At 42.1% G+C, this 27298-nt stretch overlaps 1 protein-coding gene across 2 annotated transcripts in view; it reads right to left on the bottom strand.

Moving 5' to 3' along the window:
- The window catches only part of LOC126471111 (myotubularin-related protein 14), a 150443-nt gene that overhangs the window by 37042 nt on the left and 86103 nt on the right, over nt 1–27298 (bottom strand). For both annotated transcript variants that reach the window (XM_050099192.1, XM_050099193.1), the window contains exon 7: nt 19314–19475. In XM_050099192.1, the coding sequence (XP_049955149.1) occupies nt 19314–19475 (162 nt within the window). The remainder of the gene's footprint in view (nt 1–19313; nt 19476–27298) is intronic.

Below are 27298 nucleotides of genomic sequence, written 5' to 3' on the forward strand. Positions count from 1 at the left end.
GGGGACAGGGGGGACGAGGCATGGGTGGGGGACAGGGGGGACGAGGCATGGGTGGGGGACAGGGGGGACGAGGCATGGGTGGGGGACAGGGGGGACGAGGCATGGGTGGGGGACAGGGGGGACGAGGCATGGGTGGGGGACAGAGGGGACGAGGCATGGGTGGGGGACAGAGGGGACGAGGCATGGGTGGGGGACAGAGGGGACGAGGCATGGGTGGGGGACAGAGGGGACGAGGCATGGGTGGGGGACAGAGGGGACGAGGCATGGGTGGGGGACAGAGGGGACGAGGCATGGGTGGGGGACAGAGGGGACGAGGCATGGGTGGGGGACAGAGGGGACGAGGCATGGGTGGGGGACAGAGGGGACGAGGCATGGGTGGGGGGACAGAGGGGACGAGGCATGGGTGGGGGACAGAGGGGACGAGGCATGGGTGGGGGACAGAGGGGACGAGGCATGGGTGGGGGACAGAGGGGACGAGGCATGGGTGGGGACAGAGGGGACGAGGCATGGGTGGGGACAGAGGGGACGAGGCATTGGGGGGGGGGGCAGAGGGGACGAGGCATTGGGGGGGGGGCAGAGGGGACGAGGCATTGGTGGGGGGGGGCAGAGGGTACGAGGCATTGGTGGGGGGGGGGCAGAGGGTACGAGGCATTGGTGGGGGGGGGCAGAGGGTACGAGGCATTGGTGGGGGGGGGCAGAGGGGACGAGGCATTGGTGGGGGGGGACAGAGGGGACGAGGCATGGGGGGGACAGAGGGGACGAGGCATGGGGGGGACAGAGGGGACGAGGCATGGGGGGGACAGAGGGGACGAGGCATGGGGGGGACAGAGGGGACGAGGCATGGGGGGGACAGAGGGGACGAGGCATGGGGGGGACAGAGGGGACGAGGCATGGGGGGACAGAGGGGACGAGGCATGGGGGGGACAGAGGGGACGAGGCATGGGGGGGGACAGAGGGGCCGAGGCATGGGGGGGGGGACAGAGGGGACGAGGCATGGGGGGGGGACAGAGGGGACGAGGCATGGGGGGGGGACAGAGGGGACGAGGCATGGGGGGGGGACAGAGGGGACGAGGCATGGGGGGGACAGAGGGGACGAGGCATGGGGAGGACAGAGGGGACGAGGCATGGGGGGGGGCACAGAGGGGACGAGGCCATGGGGGGGGCACAGAGGGGACGAGGCATGGGGGGGCACAGAGGGGACGAGGCATGGGGGGGGCACAGAGGGGACGAGGCATGGGGGGGGCACAGAGGGGACGAGGCATGGGGGGGGCACAGAGGGGACGAGGCATGGGGGGGCACAGAGGGGACGAGGCATGGGGGGGCACAGAGGGGACGAGGCATGGGGGGGCGCACAGAGGGGACGAGGCATGGGGGGGGGGCACAGAGGGGACGAGGCATGGGGGGGGCACAGAGGGGACGAGGCATGGGGGGGGCACAGAGGGGACGAGGCATGGGGGGGCACAGAGGGGACGAGGCATGGGGGGGGGCACAGAGGGGACGAGGCATGGGGGGGGGCACAGAGGGGACGAGGCATGGGGGGGGGGCACAGAGGGGACGAGGCATGGGGGGGGCACAGAGGGGACGAGGCATGGGGGGGGGCACAGAGGGGACGAGGCATGGGGGGGGGGCACAGAGGGGACGAGGCATGGGGGGGGGCACAGAGGGGACGAGGCATGGGGGGGGGCACAGAGGGGACGAGGCATGGGGGGGACAGAGGGGACGAGGCATGGGGGGACAGAGGGGACGAGGCATGGGGGGGACAGAGGGGACGAGGCATGGGGGGGACAGAGGGGACGAGGCATGGGGGGGACAGAGGGGACGAGGCATGGGGGGGACAGAGGGGACGAGGCATGGGGGGACAGAGGGGACGAGGCATGGGGGGACAGAGGGGACGAGGCATGGGGGGGGACAGAGGGGACGAGGCATGGGGGGGCACAGAGGGGACGAGGCATGGGGGGGCACAGAGGGGACGAGGCATGGGGGGGGACAGTGGGGACGAGGCATGGCGGGGGACAGTGGGGACGAGGCATGGGGGGGGGACAGTGGGGACGAGGCATGGGGGGGGGCAGAGGGGACGAGGCATGGGGGGGCAGAGGGGACGAGGCATGGGGGGGCAGAGGGGACGAGGCATGGGGGGACAGAGGGGACGAGGCATGGGGGGACAGAGGGGACGAGGCATGGGGGGACAGAGGGGACGAGGCATGGGGGGGACAGAGGGGACGAGGCATGGGGGGACAGAGGGGACGAGGCATGGGGGGACAGAGGGGACGAGGCATGGGGGGACAGAGGGGACGAGGCATGGGGGGACAGAGGGGACGAGGCATGGGGGGACAGAGGGGACGAGGCATGGGGGGACAGAGGGGACGAGGCATGGGGGGACAGAGGGGACGAGGTATTGGGGGAGATTGGGTTGATTTGGGGGCAGAGACCAAACAGCAAAGTCATCGGTCAGGGGGGGGCTAGACAGAGGGGGGGGCAAGAAAGAGGGAGTGAGGTGGGAGGGGGGAGACACAGAGGGGACGAGGTGGTGGAGAACACAGAGGGGACGGGGTGGTGGAGAACACAGAGGGGACGAGGTGGTGAAGAGACAGAAGGCTGGAGATGCTGGAAAAAGGGATGGAGAAGCTGATAGGCAGCGAGAGAGAGGGCAGGAGCATGTGGACCGAGGGGATGGGATTTGGAGGAGGTGAACAGAGAAAGGGGTTGAAAGAGATGGACAGAGAGAGAGGTGGAGGAGACTGCAATAAAAACAAAATATACCCAGGCAATGCTGGGTACTCTGCAGTCTGATACATTTTGGGAGGATGTGGCTGTGAAGTGAGTTTTCCTCTCTCTTGCTGTCAAATATATATGAAGTGTCTCCTGTGAAATCAGCTGGGAGGATCCAGCTGGCTCTGTAAGACTGAAAGTTACAAGGGGTGGAGATATTTCTTGCAAATATTTTTTTCATTTTGGTTGGATGTCCTTTGTTTATAGCAGATGGTATATTTGTTTTTGAAAATGTTGAGGTATGAGGTGTGTGGGAGTGATGGCTGTGATAATTTGTGATCACATCGACTAGATGCATACATTCTCATTTTTTTATTGCCTTACTGCACAACGGGCTGTCTGTTTTTTATATTATTGCATTTTCTTTTCCTAGGACAGTGTGCCATACAATTTACACACAAAGGCAATTGTTCACAAAGATGAGCTTCAGGAAGTCATCTTCTAATAGCTCCTCTTCTCCAAATTTATCTTGTATTTGCTACATGAAAAATAACAGTTTTGTCATTGTACAAGTACATATATCTATTCTAGTACACATCAAGTATTTAATAAATTGTTTCATTTCCAGATTTCTGGTTTGTCCTTCTTAACATGAGGTAGCCTGTGTAGGAAAGTAGCTGTATTTTAATTGTATGCACTGAAGTGTCTATACCTATCTGCTGGGAGAGCCAGAGCAGTAGGGCCTTTATGCTGGTTGTGTTTGACGTGTTCCATGTGCAAAACGTCTGTCTTGATGCTATCTACTCCAATCAAGGGCTCTCCCCAGGGTCGCCACCGAACCGTAATGAAGGTCATTTGGGACAATGGCCACTGCTGGGGATCCTGGTGCCCCAAGATGATGTGCACCTCCTTCACATGTATGGCGAGCTAGAAGCTCAGCAATGAAAATGTGATCCCTATGTTTTCATGGGACTCTTTGAAGTGGGTACATAATGATCCCACGACATCAGGCTGGTTACAGTGCTGGCTTGTATGTACATATTCAAGTTTACACAGCTATTACACACATAGGATCTTTTACGCAGTAGGCAGTTTGAGCTATTTAACATGTTCTTCTCTGATCTGACCATATTACTGGAAGATATTTAGAAACATGGTGGTCAAATCCAAAACGGGGCCAAAACTGTCTCCAACCACAAAAAAACTGATGGAAAACAAATGTATAAAGATGTAAATGAAAGAAAACAGAGAGTATGAGAAGTAGGACAGTCAGAGAGAGGAGACTGCAGCACCAGAAAGGAAGCAGGTGCTGAAATAGCCCTGTGCTTGCCATGTGCATACAAATGAGTTGTTAGCCCCCAGAGGGTAAAGGATAAACATAGAGAAAGAAACTGACCATAGATTTGCTGAAAGCATCATCTCAGTATTTGTATGAAGTGGATTAGGCACATACAGAAACAGCTAAATCAGTATGGTTGAACGTATTCGAAATTTCCTCCTCCTTACAAGTTAACAGTCTTTCCATTGGAAAAATAAAGTTCGATTTCTAGTTGCATCTACAGTAATACTTCACAAACCACACACGGTGACTCAAGGAGGGTACTTCATATTAGCATCATTTTATTCTTTTACAATTTCTTCTTCAATACTTTACAGGAAAACAATATTTGTAAGTTTCTGTACATGCCTAAATACTGTTGCCACACGTTTTGCCTAGTGAAATTCCCTGATTTCCAGACAAGTTTTAGGATTTTTCCCTAACAAATTTTGAGATCTTAAGGATAAGTAAAGTCACAAGTTGACAAAAATGTAAGAACTTCTGTATTTCTTCCCCATGTCCGCAAAAATCTCAAGTATTAACATCAACATCTTTTGTAACGAACTGTTTTTAGGTGGAGAAAACAAGCCAAATGGTATGTGTTTCATTAGACCACTGTTGTTATTTTATTTCAATAAAACAAAACACATTTGGTGACAAAAATATGCATTTCATGGAGTTGCAAGGCAGATTTAAAATATCTTCACTGATTTCATAAATCACCTCAGAAAAAAGTTGGCCTCTTGAAAGACGTGTGTAAGGCAGGGAAGAGTTGTGTAAACCAACACTATAGGTGACCAGCAATAAAATGTTGGTTCTACTCTGTTCATTATTGTTGGTTATTAGCTACTGTTTTATGTCTAGTATTTTACACGTATTGTGAGATTTTTCTTTCAGGAAATATATGAGTGCACAGTGCACAAACCGTCAACAACTGCCACAATTTTCTTCTTCTTATCATCCATACTTGCGGCAAGACAGTCGCAATTCCTGAAATCCATTGCCCATGGCCTCTGGCCTGCCGAGGAGCACCACAGTCCTGGGACCGTGGATAAACCACGAAAATCCACTGCATTATGCCACACACAAACACACCCCGCCTGCGGGCAGATCGGTGAGACTAGATCCGGTGGGCAGGGCTTGTACATTAGTGGGAAATGATGGGATTCCACTGGAGATACCTGCAGAAATGGCCTGTGGTTTTGGTCTGTTGTGGAAATCCATTCATGCGGTCGGCTATTCACGTGTAAAAATGATCACTGAGCCACAGACAAGCACGTAGAAAAGACAATCGCACTCTCACAACTAAATTTTTGGCCATAGCCTTTGCCGGAAAACGAGAGCATACACACACATTCACGATATCACTCAGACACAACTCTTTCACACATGACCACCATCTCCAGCCACTGCATCAACAGCCTCTGAGAATCAGATATAAAGAAACCATTCCTCATGCCTCCCTGCCTCTTGTCGGCAGCTGCTAGGCTAGTGGCAAGAAGGGGTGGCAGCACTGACTGCAAGCTGAAGGGAGTGGTAGAAAGGGAAGAAGCAGTAAGAATGAGGGAGTAGGAAGTGGCGCATATACTAAGCTGCGCCCAGCCAGCAACAGCATTTCAGTACACAAATCATTTCATCTACTGAGACAAAAATAAGATTTTTCCAGTGTTTTGTTCAAAATTCCCTGACACCTCTGAAATTCCCTGATATTTTCTGATTTCCAGAACTTGGGGCAAACCTGTACTAGAATAGTCATTTTTCATAATTTGAAGTTACATATATATAATATACTTGTGATAGCAGGTTGTCAAAAAATTTAAAAGCAGTTGTTCTAACAAAACACTGCTTTTCTGTACATTATCCCAGTTGTAATAATCACATAAACTTTATATAAATTGCACAACCCTTATTTAAATTCTTCCGGCATCATCAGTGTACAGTACTTGATATGGATTTACAACGGACAAATTTTCTCCTGTGTTATGTGTGTTTATGAGCCACACATCATTCTATTATTGTAATATTAGGATCATTTAACACAGGTATGAGACTGTAATTCATTGGAACAACAAGAATAGCATGCAAAACTACTCGTACGATTACATTCAGTCCATTTAATGCATCTATGGTAGTTGCAACGCACTAAAATGAAATGACACATATAGCTGCTGTTCATGAAAGATAATTCAAATTTGTATAGCTGTTTTGGCTATGCCAGGGTTTTTTCAAGTTTCCTGAAAAATACCAGGTGAATGACCTTATTTTGCTGACACAACCACCTGACTGAATGATAGTAATAATAAATAAAATAATAATAAACTAAATCCATAAATACTACACTGTCATAGCAGGGGAAGAGGTGACACCCCAATGACTGAAATGAAGAAATTCATTTACCCCATTTGAAGTTCAAGTAAATTTTGAAAGCATGGTCAAAAACTATCAGGAAAGAACTATTCCAGGAAGTGTCCTGAAAATGGAATCCTCTGTCAGTTTAGACAATGCAACTGAGCCTATGGACTCTGCAAAGACTAAATCAGGATGCAAGAATGAGTCTGAACATTCAGAAAAACCCAACAAAATTCAGACCCAAAATGAAGTACTTTCTTAGAATATTGAACACCAATTCCCTTTTAAAACTACCAAAAGCTTTAAATGAACAAAGACTTTATATTTTAGTATTAAGGGAAACACGGTTCAGATGACAATACTATGGAAATACTATGGAATGTAAGAACTATCGCACCTTTCAGGGAGAAGTCACAAATGAGGTATTCCACATCAAGAAACAGCATTTGATATCAATTTTAAAGTGATAGAATCTGTGAAATATTTTTATTCTACATCAGAAAGACTTTTTCTTCCACCACTATGAGCTGGAAACAGGAACTAGAACCTGATTAATATTTTTGGGAAACCTCAGAAAATGAAGTATGCAAAATCCCAAATGAAAATTTCAAAATACTGCTAGGAGATTTTAACATCCAAATTGGAAAAGAGAAGGCCCTTTCCAAGATCGTTTGTGACTGCCCATCACACAAAAGAACCAGCAGAAACTGTGAAAGATTACTCAGTCTGAGCAAAGCTTTCAACTTAAAACTGATGTCCATATATTTAAAAAAAAAATCCAGAGAACACAAATAACTCTGAGATCATCAAATCCAAATTTACGATAGTTCCAAATTGATCCTGCTGCGATTTCAAGTACGAAAATTAAAGACATAATGAACATCAAGGTGAAGACAGGAGCAAACATTGGAACAGGCCATTATGTACCTACAATTAAAATAAAATTTATTCCAATGCCAGACCAGAAGCCACAGGAATAATATATTTAAGACTGATGCAGAGAAATTATGAACAAATTCAAGAACTTATAAACTGGTGATTAGAAAAGCATTAGCACCAAAATATAAGGTACAATCAAATGAAAACAAGACAGATGGAAAAAAGTAAGAAAACTATTTGTTATTTCATAAGTAATCAGCAGAAATGTTAATACATTTATCCCATTGTGAAATGAGACAGTCAATGTCTTCATAAAAAGTTGTTTGCAGCTGTCCGCAGAACGACGATGGAACCCAGGCACGCACCCCTGCGTCTGAAGCAAATTGACAGCCACGAACGTCTTTCTTCAGGGCTCCAAGAAATATGTAAATAGCATGGGGAGGGATTGGGACTGTATGGAGGATGTGTAATGGCATCCCAGCGAAACTTCTACAGCATAGTCTATACAACGCTGGCAAATTGCGGGCAAGCATTATCTTACAACAGGATGACGCTATCAGTTAATATTCTTGGGCATTTGGACTTTATGGCATGCTTCAATTTTTGCAAAGTGTCCATTATTGCTGTGGGTTAACTATGACACATGTCACAGGAAATAAATGTACAGCAGGCAATTGTAGTCAAAGAAAAAAGGTTATCATGACTTGCTTGGTATTCTTCATTATGATATCATTCTGTGTACTGCAGTGCTGTCAACAGTCTGTTGAACTTCTACTCCTCCGTCAAGTGCTGGGGAACCCACTGAGCACACATTATCCAGAATTTCAGATGCTCTGTCATGATGGCATGAGCGGTATCGTAACTGATGCCCAACATGAAGTGAATGTCTTCTACCGTCCATCATCCATCATTTCTGATGGCAGCATCCACTGCAGCAATGACAGAAGTGAAAATGACATGATGAGCCTGTCCTGGCCAATTGCTGTCTTTCAATGACACCCAATGTTCTTGAAAGCATTTAGTCCATGCACACATGTGATGTACTGTGTTTGCCACATACAAAAACATATGGACATCAATTTCATTTCCTGACACTCCTTCTGCAGTCATAAACAGCATTACCCCATGCTTTTCCTCTTTCCTGGCCTCTGTAGTGAAGTTGGACACACATTCAACTCACTGACCTCAAGTGAAACATATCTAACAGACAAATGCCACACTGGTGAATGTTTGCACTGTTCCTTCTTGATTCCCTACAGTGGGCACTTCTATACAACACCTACCTGTGCTACCAATGTCTGCACCATGCTCGTAATATAGTCTGTCTCATTTTCATTAGACTGCCCTTATAATAGACACTGCCAAGGAAACAGCTCCACTGGAAAAGAACAAGAAACACAGACAGTGGAATCAAGACGTTGAAGACACTATAGAGGAAATATTGAGAGTGTGGAGAGATGGTTTTCTACAATGAAAGAAGCTGATTATATGGAATTTATAAACTAAATAAAGTGAATGGCAAAAAATTTTGGGTTCTGCTAAGAGAGATTTTGAAAAGTCTCTTCTACATGATATTGAAGGCAATTTCCAGAAAAACAACCCAAGAAATTTTTATACAACTTCCAAAACTAAATTAACAGAGTATCAACTGCCAAGCCAACATTTTAAAAGAGGAAACAGCGAACTAGTCATCAAGAATGAAGAAAACTGAATTATCAGCAGAGTACTTTAAAAAGCTCTGCAATTCTCACGCACCAGTGACATCTTTTTAAAAAGTAGAATATGAAAATGTTTTTCCTTAATTCAAAACAACCAAATAAAACTGAAATTCAGATTATAATCAAAGAACTCAAAAATAACTACACTTCTGGATAGGATTCAACTGTCACAGGAATGTCAAAAAACTTCCAGAGGGAATTTGGATAACAGAGAAAAACCAAAAGAACAGAAATGCTTCATTTGTGTGGCTGTATTGTCCATAGTTGATTTACAATTCCTGAGTCCATATTTGTTCCATCATTACAGCTACAAGAAAACATGTTCCCCCCACCAGACGTGTTTTGCTTTATTGAGGTAAAGCATCATCAGCGGACAGTAATTAAAGATATTTATAATTAGATTTGTTTTTAAGATAAAAAACAGTTTGTTAACAATGTGTTGGTTATTACTAATGGTGATTTCTGCTCGGTTTCTCGCCTACATCAGGAAATTCTGTCTGCTAGTACGTCTTTGGTATTTTTCTTCATTACACACTGATACATTTAGTCTAATTTTTCATCGCTCTGCAGAACTATGCACTTCTTACATTTTATACAGTACACTTTTTCGCACACCACTGTTTACTGTTTATTTTTATGCTTCTAAGTGTATATTGTGTTCTGTAGTATTGGCAACATAACATTGCCACTAGGATGTCTTTGACCTATACTTTTTTAGTTAAGTGTATGTGTGTTGTTCCATTTACTTATTTTGCTGTGTATTTATATACTATCTACAAGTAAGGAAGGAATAATGATGGAGATTTTCTTTATTAAGTTGGGGGAGGGAGAAGCAATAACGAGTGGGCATAAATGTATATTAGTGTGATGGAGAGTGAGTTGGAGGAAAAGGTGACGAGCAAGAAGTGATTGTTTCTCAATTATTTTATATAGTGTCTTGTTACACTATTTATTTGGTCATTGAGCAGCTGTTTATTTTGTGTTAATGCTTTCTGTATGTGAAAATTTTCTTGGAAAGGGAGGAGGTGTCGGGCTTTACTGATTCTTACGATGTTCATATCTTTTTCAATAATGCTTGGTATGTGGTATTCTTGTTTTAGATGATTTGCAAATGCTGAATGGTTTGCACTGTATTTCAATGCTCCAATGTGTTCTTTATATCTTGTGTTGAATATATAACACATTCAAACTTAAAAACAAATCAGTTTGTAAATATCTTTAATTACAGCCCACTGATGATGCTGGAAGTGAAGTGGAAGGAAAAAGAATCAAAACCATAAATTTTCTTGTAGTTGTAACGACAGAACGAAAATATCCTCAGGAATGGAAATGCACTGTCATACACCCTTTACACAAGAAATGAAATAAGACAGTTGTGAATAACAACTGTAGAGGAACTTCTTTGGTAGCTGTTACATACATAATCCTATCCAATGTCCTTCAAAATTATTTGGAGTAGCAATTCAACCATCAGTTCGGTGAATACCAAAGGGATTTAGTTAGATATGGTCAATACTGTGTAGAACAGTTTGTGAATATGAAACTAATCATAAGGAGCTACTGTCCAAGAGGCAAAATTCTTGTCATCACCTTTACACTTATCAAGAAAGCCTATGATTCCATAGATAGAGAAACGCTCTTCAATACACTAGAAGAATTTGACACGGACAATGAAAACTTTGGCTTAATCACAGAAACACTGTGTCCCAAAGAAAATTTCATGGAGAAATTTTGGAACTGTTTGAAATAATAATTTGTGTAAGCAAGATGATGGCCTTCTCTCCCCAGAGATCTTCAATTGCATTTTGGAAAAGGTAATTACGGAACTGTATCTTAGACATCAAGAGAAAAGGAATCCAAGAAATCAGACTGGGATGTAAAAACTCTAACATCAAACTCAGTAGCCTAGCCTCTGAAATGATTTAGCAATATTTTCCAAAACAATTAATACAAAAACTGAGCTAATCAACCTGTTGGAAGCGACACCAGAAAAGGCTGGATTACAAATTTCTTTTGAGAAGACTGAATTCATAACATACTGTAAAAATGCTCCAAAATTTCTAATCACAAGATAAGTAAGATTCAACAGAGAGAGGGTGACTGAGTGCGGCGGTGCAGTGGTTAGCTCAACTGACTTGCATTTGGGAGGATGACTGTTTAAATCCACATCCAACCAGCCTGATTTAGGTTTTCTGTGATTTTCTTACATCACTCCTTGCAAATGCTAGGAAGGCTCTTTTGAAAGAGCACAGAGAATTTCCTTCCCTACCCTTGAATCGTTCGAAGTTTATGCTCCATCTCTAATGACTTTTACAGCCATGGGACATTAAATCCCAATCTTCCCACCTTCCTTCCTTCCGCAGCGTGAATAAATTTAAGTACTGAGGGGAAATAACACGGACAAATGGTATAAAGAAGCAAACAAAAATACAGCCCAGGAAATGAAAATGGTTTTCAGTTAACAAAGAAAAAATACAATGAAAAATCACTTTCAGAAAAAAAACTTAACTGCAACGCTACAACACTATCATAAAGATCAAGTGCCTTTCTGGAATGTTTAGTCCTCAACAGATAGGGAGAAACTGAGGAATTGGAGAAACAAGAAAGGAAGCTGCTACACAAAATACTCAGGCCATGAAAAGTTAAGAGTACATGGACAAGAAGTGGTAATGGAGAAATCTACATCCAAACTAAAAAACTATCTAATGCTCTCAGGAAAAGGAGAATTTCTTTTATGATCACTTGCTTTGAATCAGCCCGGAAAGACTGACTCAAAAAGAAACTGGTACACCAGCCTAATATCGTGTAGAGCCCCCATGATCATGCAGAAGTGCTGCAACACGACATGGCATGGACTCAACTAATGTGGGAAGGAGTGCTGGAGGGAATTGACATCATGAATCCTGCAGGGCTGTCCATAAATTTGTAAGAGTATGAGGGAGTGGAGATCTCTTCTGAACAGCACGTTGCAAGGCATCCCAGACATGCTCAATAATGTTCATGTCTGGGGAGTTTGATGGCCAGCGGAAGCATTTAAACTCAGAAGAGTGTTCCTGGAGCCACTCTGTAACAATTCCAGACATGTGGGGTGTCACACTGTCCTGCTGGAATTGTCCAAGTCCATCAGAATGCACGATAGACACCAATGGATGCAGGCGATCAGACAGGATGTTTACATACATGTCACCTGTCACAGTCATATCTAGGTGTATCAAGTGTCCCATATCACTCCAACTGCACACGTCAAACACCATTTCAGTCTCTCCACCAGCTTGAACAGTCCCCTGCTGACGTGCAAGGTCCACGGGTTCATGAGGTTGTCTCCATAACTGTACATGTCCATCTGCTCGATACAATTTGAAGTGAGACTTGTCCGTCGAGGCAGTATGATTCCAGTCATCAACAGACCAATGTCAGTTTTGATGGGCACAGGCGAGGCACAACGCTTTGTGTCGTGCAGTCATTAAGGGTACATGAGTGGGCCTTTGGCTCCGAAAGCCCATATCAATGATGTTTTGTTGAATGGTTCACACACTGACACTTGTTGATGGCCCAGCATTGAAATCTGCAGCAATGTGCTGAAGGGTTACGCTTCTGTCACATTGAATGATTCTCTTCAGACGTCACTGGTCCTGTTCTTGCAGGATCTTTTTCCGGCCACAGCAATGTCGGAGGTTAAATGTTCCACCAGATTCCTGATATTCATGGTACACTCATGAAATGGTCGTATGGGAAAATCCCCACTTCTTCGCTACCTCGGAGATACTGTGTCTCATCGTTCATGCACCAACTGTAACACCATGTTCAAACTCACTTAAATCTTGATAACCAGCCATTGTAGCAGCAGTAACCGATTTAACAACTACGCCAGACTCTTGTTGTCTTATAGGCATTGCCGACCACAGTGCTGTGCTCTGCCTGTTTACATATCTCTGTATTTGAATACGCCTGCCTATACCAGTTTCTTTGGTGCTTCAGTGTACATGAAAATTATATATGACTTAGAAGATACACAATCACAGAACATATTCAATGAATCACCGGCTATCATTTACCTTTCCTATATTTATACCCTGCAAATCACCTTATGATGTGTGGCATAGGGGACTTCTGGTACGATTATCATTTCTACATTCTTTGTTCCATTCACGAACAGTGCACTGGAAGAGCGAATTTATATATAACTCCAAATGAACTTCAATTTTCTCCTCCTAGTTATTTCGAGAGACATACGTGAAAGTAATATTTTGTCTGACTTCTTGGAATGGTTGCCTTTAGACTTTCAACAGTAAAGCTCTCTGTGATACAAAAAGACACTCTCATATCAGCTACCTCATGGGTTTGTTGAGCATTCCTGTAAATCTCCCACGCTTACTAGAAGACTCTGTAACAAAACATGCTGTTCTTCATTGGAGCCTCTCTACCTCTTCTATTAGTTCAACTTTGTGAGGGTCCCAGACTGATGAGTAATACTCAAGACTTGGTCAAGTAAATGTTTTGGAAGCCACTTCTTTCATAATGGAATTACATTTTGGAGACCGACCACTTACAAGAATATCAGGCCTAGGAAGCTAGCCATTTATGCTGTTATTTAAAGCATTACTGGCACATATGTAATCTATGTATCTTCAAGAGTAATACATATTAAAAAATATCAAGCTTCAGGTTTTATTTTTCATATTTACTTTAGTTCTTTGAGAAATTACAAACATTAAAATAATGATTATATATCTTAAAAAGAAGTGCAAGGTGAGTTACTGAACTGTACCTGTAGGAGACTTGTACACGGACAAAATTCCGTCAATGCATTCATATTGGCCAAACCATTCGCAACAGCAGCTGTTACATTTGCTAATGTTTCTTTCAAAATAATTCCACAAATTGACAACAGAAGGCAGCACAAGTCAAGTGGTAGGTAGTGATGCACCCATACATTGTTCTCATATGAAACAAGTCCAGTTTTTGAGAGAGAGATGGATGGATGACACATTGAGAAAATCGCGGCCAAACCTATACTCTGGTGTGGTCTTTCTAACACCAAGTTGTGGCCCGAGCTATGCTTCGGCTTGGTCTACAAAATGTGTTAAGATTCTTCTAACAAATCTCTGCCTGTCATCGACTTTTCCTACAGTCAGTTTTATGTCGTCATTCAATTTCAGGTAGTTTTGTACGGTTACTCCTAAGTATTTTATGGTTGTAACTGTTTCTGGCGGTATTTCGTCAACAGGGTAATCAAATCATGATTGTCTAATTAACCTATTTATATGCAATACATTCTGTTTGTTGGTTTATATTCATGGCTGCTGACTACAAGTCACTGCATCAATCGTTTCTCCCCTGCTCTCATCCTTCATTTTGCTATCACCTGCTCACAATACAACCTTCTGACAGATATCACCTCAGGAAGCTTCTGATATTATCCATTAGATCATTTATAGATACTATGAACAGTAAGAGCTTGATAACACACTTTTGGGGCTACTCAAGAAATTACCTTTACATCTGTCAATTTTGTACTATGAACATAGTGCTGAATTCTATTTGCTAAGTGGTTCTGAATTCACTCTCAAATCAGGTCTGATATTTTGTAAGCTCTCGTTTTGTTCACTAAATGGTGGCGAGGAACTGTATATAATGCATTCCAGATGTCAAGGAACAAGGGATCAACCAGGGCCTTTTGTCTACAGCACTCTGTATTCAATTTATATAAATACAGTTTCAGACATGTATAGAGGAACAGACACCACATTTAAATGGAATAATAACATCCATTCAAAGTAACAATCAACACTGTAGGAATATGCATTGTTTTATGAGGCAAATTTTGCCATTGCCACAGTATAATATAGCAATCTAACAAAAACTGTCTACCTAAATCAAACAATGGAAAATCCTGGATGATTTTGTCTACCTAGTTATATGGACTCCTGTGTTTGCAAGGTACAAGGGCCTGGTGCACTTCATATACTTATAGCTAGTTTTACTACAGGAGACGAGTAAGTACAGGATTTTTGAGAATGTAATAGCGATCCGCATCAGTATTCAAAGTAACAACCTTTTGCTACTTATGCACCTCACAGATAGAGAACTACGCAGATAATGCTGGTTTACGATCATGTTGTTTTACAAATAAGCTGCAGCTATGGCAACATCCTCTCATACAACGACAAAGTGATTCTAGTAGACCATGCAGACACTAGATGGCATCTGTAAACAGTGTCATAGTGAAAGGCTAGTACTTGTTTCTTGTCAAGTAGGCAAAGGTGTGGACATGATTGAAGCCAACTGTCATGGACAAAGATGGACAGCATCATTTTTGTGGAAGGAAGGGGATATTCATAAACCATTTAACTGAGGAGTATGTCAAGAAGCTCCTATGTAAAAGACTGTTTACAACCGGATCGCAGGGTCCACTAGTGGAATGAAGTTTGCATACAACAATGTGAGTACTTGTTGTCTGTCAACATTGCGGACTCTGGGGAACACTGAGGTTGTGTTTCAATTTATTATGGCTGATAGATGTATAACTTTTGATGAACTGAAATGACAGACATACCTCAGTCGCACAACTCTGCACTCCATTATTAATGACGATTTGGATATGAAAGAATTGTGCACATTGGGTTCTATGAGACTTGACAGAGGTCCAAAAGGAGAATAGAATTGAAGTCTGTAATCAATTACTGTAATGAAGAATGAAGATATAAATTGTTTGATAAACTAATGACTGGTGACAACTCATGGTATCACTACCATACACCTGAGAAGAAAGCCTAATCTATGCAACAGAAACAGCCAGGAGTCCCTGGTCCAAGAAATTTTGTGTTGCTCTATCTACAGGTTAACAGACGATCTTTGTCTTTAGACATTTGTGGCATATTGCTGATGGACTGGCTTCCACAATGAACAACTATCAACAGCAGAGAGTAATATGACACCCGGATCTCGCTCCATCTGATTTCCTCAACAAAATGAAAGGCACACTGTGATATAAGAGGTTTCGCAACAACAAAGAGCTGCATGCAGCTCTCCATGAGTGTGTGCATAGTACCCCCAAACAATGGCTCTATGATGCAATAATGGAATTGTCAGGAAGGTGGCAGCAGTGTACTGATACTGGTGGGGAGTATATTGAGAGATCCCAAGTCTACTGATTCACTGTTCATTAATAAATAAGGTACAAAAAAACTACTACTGTAAATAATTTTCAAATGCCCTCATATAAAAAAGAAGTCATAACCTACAAATCATGTTATCTTTATTGCCATTTGGTTATGAAATTCTATAATAAAGTTATTTATAGTGTAATTGTATAATAACTTATCAGCATCAATCAGTTGATAACTTATATATTGACACAAGAAGATATGCCACAGAAGCAGCAGCAACTTAGTGATCAGTTTCACACCTGTCTGTGAGTGCCTCTTAAATTTCAAAAGCTATTATTTACTCAATAATATTTCTACAGCAGACCAAACATATCTTTAAAAAATATCCATCCAACTCTATCTTCCTTAACAATGGTTTCTTTCCCACTATGTCAAACTACATAACACACCATGCAGCAATCCACACTTCCTCATGAAAATCTAGTTTCAGTTAATTCTTAAACCACTAACACACACTTGAACTTGAGGCTACCCAGAACACAAAAAGCCAGCTACACTATAGACTTACAAATCTGCCCCTGTATGCCCTCCCTCATGTTAGATTGTCTGTATTATTGGAAGAGCTCACTTTTAACCTTACAGATGTTTACCAAAGTGCACTCACTTTCTTTTACTCACAATGAACTGAGAGTTTGATTTGTCTGCCAACCTCACTATTTGTATTATATAAACCTCACACAGAGCCAGCCTTCAAAGAGTCATTCATTATCCCAAATACTCTACCACAACTCCAACCAAACCACCCCTTACAAGCATTCCACGAATTTCTTACACAAAGTATTACTTCACAATCATTTCTTAGATGCCTTCAACACTGTTTTAAATTAACCACTGACAAGTCAGTGGCTCTTTGTTCCCCAAAGTCAATGACTACAGTATGAATTTTAAGCATTTTAATGTGGACAGCTACATCTGCATACCAAAGAATATGCTACCAGCCTCCAGTTTTACTTAGGTGATAGTACACTGAGGGCATAGCACAACATGCCACATTGCCTTTGAAAATTAGCATTCTGACCATATTCTATGCCCCCATCCTCAACCTGTTTCCTCACCTTATGATTCACATGTTTTTCAGTATCTCCTACGAAATCAGTGTAAGCTGTTTCCAGACATACATTAATCAGCCAGAACATTACCACCACTGACCTACTATCAATACAAACCTGTCCTGGCAATAGCAACATTACCTTGTGAGCAATGACTGCTGGTCACACACACACACACACACACACACACACACACACACACACACACACATGGTGCACATAGTATCAGGGTGCATGCTGTCTGTGTGTAAAAGGGGAAGGTGCGCGAGCTATCTAAGTCTGACAGAGGGCAGATTGTGATGGCCCAGAGGTTTGGCACGAGCACTGTGGAAACTGCACAACCAAGATGAAACCATGTCATGACATCATGGGACTGGGCAGCCACACCTAATTACAGATGTCGGATGTCACAGGTTGGGCAGACTGGTGAAACAGTACGGGCATCTAACTGTGGTGGAACTAACATCAACGTTAATGCTGGCAGAGTAAAAGTGCGCCTGAACACACAGTACACCGAACATTTAACGATGGGCCTCCACTGCCGATGACCCAAGCATGTGCCAATGTTAACAACACAATATCAGCAACTACAACTGAAATGGCCACATGACCATTGGCACTGGATGTTGGCGCAGTGGCAGAGTATTGCGTGGAACGATGAATCTGATGGGAGGGCGTGAATCTGTAATCTTCCAGAGCAACAGCTCCTTAACACGTATACTGCGGGATGGAGAAAAGCTGGCATCGGCTCCATTATGTTCAGGAGAGCATTCGCATGGTTATCCATGGGTGCAAGGTACCATTATGGTAAATGATTTTTGTACACCGGTTGAAGGTCACGTACACCTCCTCATGATGACCATTTTTTCCCAATGGTAGTGGCATTTTTCAACAAAATAATGGACCATGTCACAAGCCAGGAGTTTAATGGAGTGGTTCAAGGAATACGGTGGTGAGTTCCAACATATATGCTGCCCTCCCCCTCCCCCCAACTCGCCAGATCTGGCCCCGTTCGAACACATCTGGGATGCGATTGATCGAAAATGGCACCAGAGCTCAGTAGGTGGTCATAATGTTCTGGCTGATTAATGCATCTTCAAAAGATATTTGCAAGTGATTTTATGTCGAGGAGAAGATTCTCAAAAACATATCAGTTGAGAGACAATGCTGTATTTCAAGAGGTGATTAAAAAAACACTCATGTTGCTTCATGTGTACGGTGCACAAATGATAGTGACACTGGAAATGGCATCAAACTTAATCATCATGAATTTCTTTTTCTATAAGCAGTGTTCAGATAATTCTTTTCCAAATCAATAAAGTTTATTTGCATTTATGATTGTTGACTGAATCCGTTAATAACTATATCTTAAGTATGACATAATGGTGATACTGAAACATTAAATAAGTAAACAAGGTATTAAAGTACCATTTTTCAGTTGTCGAATATTTCTCTCTATATAGAAAACTTCTTTTATCGACTTTAATAGATTTTGAATCTTCATATCATTATACAGTTGCCCGCCATTGTTATATGGTAGGCTTTATTCCACTAATAGGCATGTTGCATGCAAATCTGAGAAGGCAATGTCATTATGATTGTATTAATAGCTTGATGGCTCACAATGGTGATGTAATATATATTCAGCTGGAAGCTTTTACACTGACTGAACATAGAACTCATTCAAATATGCCTTGTTGAGCATTTACTTAGGTAGTTTTAATTTTGAAGCAAATGTCTCATTTTGTAGCTATGTCGGGTGAGAGAAAGTACAAATTTATGTTAAAAGCATTCGTTTTTTAAGACTTTTGTGTATATCAGTATTTTTGTGATGTTTTGTTAAGTCTTTCTGAATGTTAAGTATACGATAAATGTAAAAATATCTCACTTCTCTTTTCACAATCCAACATAAATTCACAGAAGCACCAAATGCCCTGTTAATTAATTACTCATTGTTAGTACATTACCTTTTTGTGGAGTACATGTTAGTGTCAACTGTGGTATACCTGCCCACATGATAATATGAATGGTTTAACGTTATGAATCCTTATTTAAATATTCTACTTCTTGATATTCATCAACTTAATGCATTAGGGGGGAAAATTCAAAGTTTGCCTGTTACCTTCCAGTACTGAGTGAGCTGCTAGAATCATTTCTCTGTCTGAAGCGGCTGGAAACAGGGACAGCAACTGGGCTTGTCCTGCTCTGGTGTGGTGAACGAGGCGGCTGCTCAGGCATTTGGGACACGTGATATTGTGCCTGTGGCCACTGTGGCTGTGACATGCTGTATAAAAAGTTTTCAAACACATAATATTAATATTCTAAATAGTAAGTACCATTAATCAGAGCTTCACTATTATAATATACAGAAAGCAGGAGCTGCTAAATTGTATTAATTAAGAATGAACAATTAATATGAACGAACAATTAATTAATTCTTCAGAAAAATATGAGCATCAAGTACAATGTCCAAAGCAAAACTATGTACATGGCTGAAAAGAAGTATGCTCTGCTAGAACCTGTTCACAGCATGAAAGCTTAAGAGTATGAGGGGAAGTTAATACTCTCTAGTGCTTTTGGAATTTAGGGTTGCTTTATCAGACCTTTTTAATAATATTTTTCAAGATGCCAAGACAACAAATCAAGTAGATTCCATTTTGAAAGGGAGAAAAAAATAGGCTCAGATTTTAGGAAGGGAAGGGAGAGATTGGTGGGAACTGGTGAATTTGGAACAGTGAGGACCTTCCATGCCTGATGCAATATGAGGAGCTGTACCCAGATGGAGTAAGTGGCAGCTCCCTAGCCTCAGCACAGAGAGAGGGTGTGGAGTTGGCCCTGTGAGCACCTGTGGCCAGCCTGACCCCCCATAGTTGATAGCATCAATGATCTCGAGGTACTCAGGTCTCAATGGTCCATATACGTTATTCACACAATTGTAAGATGAGGTTTTTTCCCAAATTTGTCATTTTATATTCACAGACTAAACTTCTGCTGCCGAGGTTAACATTTTTACATTGTTTAGTACAGTACATAGGAACAGTCTTACATTTATAGGGGCCATCTTACATTTAGAGAGGAAGCTTTGACCATTGAGGTTATGCAGATTTATTTTGAAGAATTTGGAAGGGCAGGGCTCAGCAAACAATAATCGCAGTCCAACAGGCTCGAGATTTCCTGATAAGCCGAAGATACAGTATCGATGTTTCTCGAACAATCATTTGACACTGACTAATGTGGCATGAGTGCAGGCATATGTGAGAAACTATCAACTAGCCACTACAACAGTCTATTGCTCTGATTAAAATTGGACAATTTTGTGAAACACAAGAGGAAATAGCATTAAATTCTACAATATTACAAACTTTTGCTATAATTAAACAGGTTTGCAATAACTGTTCTCATACATGTACGAATACCGTATAAAACATTTATGCTGCTTTTTAAGTTCAGGTGACATTGAAAAATGGAAATCTTGTCCTTCAAAAGACATTAGTTGATTCAGAACCCAGACCAATATTTGATTTGATAATGAGAGACAGTAAATTGTTACAAAGTGAATTACAAATGAGAAATTCAGTTGCTGTTCACGTATTAGAATACCGGGTTAAAGCGTTACCAGCTTTTAGTCAGCTTGAGAACATGGTGGTGACATTCCGTTGAAACAAGAAGGAAAATTAATCCAAAATGAATGTCTAACAAAGAAAATAAATTACAGCAGTAAGACCCATCATGGAGACGCTGCTAGATAGTGGGATGAGCGAAACTTCGAGAATGGGACTGAATCGTATTTGTGATCTTTTATTTATGTATTTGGTTCTGTTCTAAGGTCCTGCTGCAATGGCAGCCTCAGGAATACAAACATATTTGGAAGAAACATCGTCATCAAAAATAGTGATATCACAGACTACAGGGTTGGTAAGCAAAGAGGGTAGAAAAGAAAATGGCATGAAAATTAATGTAAACTATTTCTTTTCATTTATTTTATTTCCCCAACTATTATCAAAATGTACATAATCAATAAATCACACAAGTTTAGAGTAGGTATAATGTTAACTTTTTGGCAGGTACTCTATGTCAATAAAACAGTTTGTAATTTTGATTAGTCAGAATATGTTAAAAACAAATTTTTCTCAAGGAGCCTCTTAAAAAAGGGAAAGGGGGGAGGGGGTTGCCTTAAATCCAGGGTCATCTTATACTTGGGTAAATACAGTACTATGTACCTATAGTCAGTCTATCTGGAGCCTCTGAAAAGCCATACAAAACTAGTGCACATGCTCTTTGTCAGCTCCCCAAGCCCTGTGGCTAAGACACTTTAAGATGTTCAGTATTTTCAGGTGTGGTAAAACTGACAGTTTTGAATAAACTATGGAGCCCTTAATTCTCACTGAATCTTTAGAATGACACCTCTCATTTGTAAATTGGGTAAATAAAAAATGCAACAAGAGCAATTAAAATTAACATGCATACACTTATCTGATGAAAATTTGAAACCTATCTCCATTGTCCACTCCTCCAACTTCTAACCAAGAACTGTAACAAACAAATTGCTGTTTCAGGGCTGGGGAAAAAATCTGCAAACTCATCCTCATAAGGAGCAATGCATAGGACCCCAATTTTAGACATTATACTGTTTATGGCTATGGAAAAGAGGATAACAAAACACTTCCCTCTAAAAAATCATTAGCCTACTCAGAAGCATTAAACAGCACTTCAACTAGGTACTTAAAAAAGGTGTTTACACACAGGAATGAATGAATGAATTAATAAATGCATAAATGTATACAAAAATGTGGATGGATGCCAACAGAAGCCTCATTAATGGAGCTGTCCTACAATATTATGCCTCCAAGCAGTTTTGTATTTCTTATTTATGTCAAAAAATAGCCAATTACGATGCTGATTATGTAAGAAAGCCTGCCATATAGCTGCCTCTAGTAAGGTCAAACTGTTGATAGTGCATCGACACCACCTGACCCTACTCCGAGAGCAGCTAAAGAAATGCCTGATCTCTAATGTCTGGACTAGAAAACGGCTGACCATTCACTCCTGTGTTTCTCCTACACAACTCATTAATGGAACAATGCTCTAACTGCTGGAGTACATTTGGTCCTTCTCTGGTTTGAACACACACATCAAAATTCCCCTCCTTCCACGGTGTGGGAAATTACCCTGTGTGTCATACTGAATTAAAACATTCTAGGAGGATTTACGTTGATTCTGTTTACAGGATTCACAGCACGCTGGACTGGATGTGATTGTGAATAAGGTGCCGTATCAGAAGCCTGAAATAGTGGCAAATCCATCTCCCATATGGAGAAAGGGTATTTTGTCGGATCTGAAGTCCAATCCACCCCTCTCCATGTTTGCAAAGTAGTAGTGGAATGCTCGATCCTGGCTCACAGTGGCAGCAGCCATTGCAATGTGCCCTGCCACTATCTTGGCGATGATCATCAGTGTTGTTTGGAGACACCACTGCTGCAGCATCGTTGCTACAGGTGGCCAGTTGCATTTACCATAAATCTTACTGATGGCTTCCCAAACTTCTGCAGAACAAGTGGAAGGGTCCAGAGACACTTGTCATAATTTTTTTTGCTCTCTGGAACTGTACATCGGAGCTTCAGCCCTCACTACCCAAAAGGTTGCGTAGTTTTCTGCTGTCGATCAGTATTTAATCTGTTACAGAGCTGCGTGATCGAGCCAGATTGCTGAGCATCACTCATCATTCAATGTTACTGGTGCCTCCTAATATTACCTGAGGATTTTGAGATTGATAAATTAACAGTGATGTTGTTTACTTGTGATATGGTCCACCAATACCTGAACACTGCCTCCATGCTCAAAAAACAGTCAGAAGGCAGTGCAGTGTCCAGTTTGCTTTACTTATCATGGGTTCCTTTTAGGATTTTCTTTATCTGGTAAATGGCTGAGAATGATCCAAGTAACATTGGTGATGTGTGAGACTGCTCGTGTTGAGAAGAGACAGCTCCTGAAATTCTTGAAGCTCTCTAAAACTCAATTGCTGGGTAAGTAGTGGAAGAACCTTATATGAGATTATGTTAACTGAAGTCTCCCTGTATAGGATACGGTCAGCGGAGTTGTATTATGAGAGAGCCCTGTAATCCAATGTCTCTTGAGGTGGAAGGCAATCCTTTAACTGACATCAATTTCAAAAGCAGCTGCTTGTAGGTCAGTAACCAGAATATAGCAGAGAAGTGGAATGTGTTACTGACAAACAAAACTAGCCCTCCCCTGGTCCTTTCTGCAGGAAGGTCACCCTTGCAGTGAAGCAGAGAGGCATCAGTAGATTTATAATGTGTGTTTTGCAAACACAGGGGACCTCCCTGCGCTAGGAGTTTCACTTCCAGCACATGTTCTGAACCCGTTTATGTTCTACTGTAGGACAGGAGCTTAGTGGCGTGGTTTTTCTTATTTACATTTGTCGTTTCTCTGTGGTTGGGATTTGCAGTGGCAGGAAAGGAAGAATGGGGAGGGGGGATGCTTGAGGGACTTGCTGCCAGTTCCTCTAGCAGTTATCAATGTCCTTACTACTGTAAGCATGGTCATCGTCTGACTCATCAAGCAGGACCAAGATTGGTTAGTCTGATGGTTTTGGACCTGTCTTTTTGACTGATTTTTTTTTTCATGCCAAACTTGGATTCTGTGGTTGCTGGTAAGGCTGCTTTAACAGAAACATTTCTTTTAGTTCTGTTATTCTCTTTGCAGTGAGAGAGTATTATTATTATTATTATTATTATTATTATTATTATTATTTTTTTTTTTTTTTTTTTTTTTTTTTTTGCAAAATGCATTATGCACCATCAATGTCTGTGCTGTATGCATGCCTGTTGGTTTAATCTGTGACGCAAGGTTGCAGCTATACTTACAGGTACATGTTGTGTTCTGTTCAGCTGTCAATGTCACTAGTCTCTGGTACAGGCTGCTTCAATGCTGAGGTGACTAACTCCACAAAAGTAGGTGGCTGTGTGGCCTTAAATGCCTTCTTTACGTAAGAGATTCATTGCATAACCAGTATGACCTGTATTTTCTTCCATTTGTGAATAATGGACACACTTTATTCCACATTGCATTGTTACAGAGCAACTGATGCACAGAAGTGAGGCAGTGTATCGAGTGCCTTAACTGCTTCATCTGCAGATAGCATGTTCTTTGCAAACCATAGCTGTGTGACTGAAGTTTGACCTAAAATTAGACTCTACATACCTAACTCTGTATGTTGTTTTACAGCAGATAAAGCCTGCTGCTGTGTACTTGAGCAGCCTTAGAAAGCCTAGTGTCTAAACTATGGTGTCTTCCAAATTCACTACTTTCCCTTTTCATGAAATGCTTTTACTACTGTGACACCTTCACTCTCCTATACGTGTTGTTGTCCTTGGGCATCAATATTAGTGATATCCCAGCAGGTTACAACTCCTTTACAACAGTTTGACACTGTGTGTAACTCACTGTCTACAGCTAATTCTCCACGAGATTTAGTACTTCCCAATGTGTTTACTTGCGTACTCTTCACTGCCTTGACGAGTAGGGTGTTGCTACACAGCCTCTAAATAGATATTCTGCTTTCTACTCAGTAAAAATGCTGCTGAAACTGTTTTGACGTTGAAGAAAGCTTACCAAGGTGACACTATAGGAAAAATTCAAGTGTATAAGTGGTTTGCTCAATTTAAAGATGGCGGCATGTTGATTGATAACAAACCTCGTTCTGGACATCCATCAACTGCCTGACTCGACAAAAATATTGAACAAATTCAAAAGCCTGTGCTCAGAGAACTGTCAGATTAGTGGGTTATCTTGGAGCTCGGTTCATCGAATTTTAACAGAATGAAAAAGGTTGCTGTCAAGTTTGTTCCTCCAGCTCTGACTGACAGTCAAAAGAAATGTCAATTTGAAACATGTCATGTTTTGAAACAACAGCTTCAAACTAATCCAAATTTTCTGTCAAAGGTCATTAGTGATGATGAGTCATGGCGCTATGGTTATGACCCAGATACAAAGCAACAGTCTAACCAATGGACGATACCATTGTCATCTCGCCCCCCCCCCCTTCCCCTCCCCAAAAAAAACACCACCAAGTCCAATGAGACATCAAAACAATAACAATAACAATTTGCTTTTTTGATGATGCCAAGGGCATACATAGTTCATTCAGAGTTTGTTCCCCCAGGTCAGACCATCAAACAAGCCTTTTTTTAAGAAGATTGCACAACAGTGTTCTTCAAAATGACTTCATTTGTGGCAGACAGGAGATTGGTTCTTCCACCATGACAATGCACCTGCACACACAGCCATCTCTGTTGGAGAGTTTTTAACTACAAATGCCATGGTTCCGTTGTCCCCACGCACCTTACTCGCCTAGCCTGGCTCTGAGTGATCGTTTCTTCTCTCCACCCATGAAAATGTATATGAAAGGACATCAATTTGAAAGCGCTGAAGAAATTGAGAAAAAAGTTAGGGAGGAGGTGTCAGTCATTTGTAAAGTTGACTACAAAAAATTTTTCAAACAGTGGAAGCACCAGTGGGACAAAAGTGTTAGTTGTAACGGGGAGTATTGAGAAGGGGAGATGGTCGTTTTATAAACAATTTGAAAATATATAGCTTTTAAAAATAATTCCCTTTTTTTTGTATCACCTCATAGACTGTTACTATTACTGCCGTTTCTGATATTGGGAGCCTTCTAAAGTGGAACAGCTCCATAAGGTCTCTTTGGGGTTGGATGTTAATACTGACCAATGGCCCATCTAAACTGCTGGGAATGTTTTGGATAAAGGTTTGTAACATTCTCGTGATCTAGGCAGTTAAGCCAAAACCCCCTTGTTTTTAGCACACAACTTACTACTGCCATACCACATGCTCACCACTAGGAACATGAAAAAATATGGATTTGTGATAAAAGTGAATCTAGATATAAATTTGGCTTCACAATGCAAAAATGCAAAATTGGCTAATACACAATATCTACAGTGAATTATATCTGGATGAACTAGTTTATCAGATGTAGTTAGAAATATCTTTATGTTCTGTACACAAAAGTAACCAATTTTCAGTTACTGGTAAGAATACGTGTGCAAAATAAAAAAGCACATATTTGCACGAATGCAACAATGTATCACTATGCTTGTTAGTTATGCTTTGGTGCCAAGTCAGTTGTGGATGCTGAATGGTTCCTGTACGATACATGCTCTGTATGGCAACATAGGACTCAGCCATGGCACCTAGTAGCTTGGGAGGGGGAAATGAATGTATGTATGTCCGCTAGCTGATGTTCAAAGGTTGTTTAATGTGGGAGGTTTAATTGTCAGGTGTTTTGAACTAGGGTTGTGTACGATACCAGCAGAGACTGGGACTGATCAGCTTTGTTTTCAGCACTGCCAATCTCAGCAACCATTTGTGTGGAGCTGTTACGGATTACTTTGTATACTCGGCTTTGCTACATATTGTGTGTTGCTCATTGTACTCTTTTCTTAGTTTGAAATGAGAGGAGGCACTAATCCTGATGTATGACAGAGAATCTAACCTCACTCTACAACAGAAGGGATTGGCAATACCTATGACCCTGTGTCAGTTCTGCTTCTGCAGAAACGCAGAACACACATCTTGTCGAAGTGTCTATAATTACTTTATAACCCTGAACACTCTCCCCACCCGGTAAAGTTCTAGAGGAATGACCAGTTGAATGGGACACGAGATTATGGACCCTTCAGAAGTTTGTCAGGTTACAGTTCGTATTTTCCCATCTCTTCCCTCATGAAGATCTACAATCTGTGCCTTCCGCCACAAGTGTCATGGACAAACATCCTTCTGTAGAAGAATGGTATCACTCTGCTGGAGCCTTCGTGAACCTGTCCTCAGTTGACGAGCTTCATGGGAGTTTTCGAGCAGAAACAGGTACGCTTTCTTCCATCTGTTCCAAACGTGTCCTACCATCTTATGTTGTCATTTAAACTCCTTAGACAAATCCTTTTTAACTGGCGGTTCTGGACCTGTGGGTAGTGTTGAGAGTCAGTCACCTCCAAGGAAATGTGCAGGTGTCAGTAGCTCAGATTCCTCACCCCGTTGCATAACTGGCCTAAAATTTAATGCTATACCACA

The sequence above is a fragment of the Schistocerca serialis genome, chromosome 3, assembly GCF_023864345.2.
Source record: "Schistocerca serialis cubense isolate TAMUIC-IGC-003099 chromosome 3, iqSchSeri2.2, whole genome shotgun sequence".
Taxonomy (NCBI): Eukaryota; Metazoa; Arthropoda; class Insecta; order Orthoptera; family Acrididae; genus Schistocerca; species Schistocerca serialis.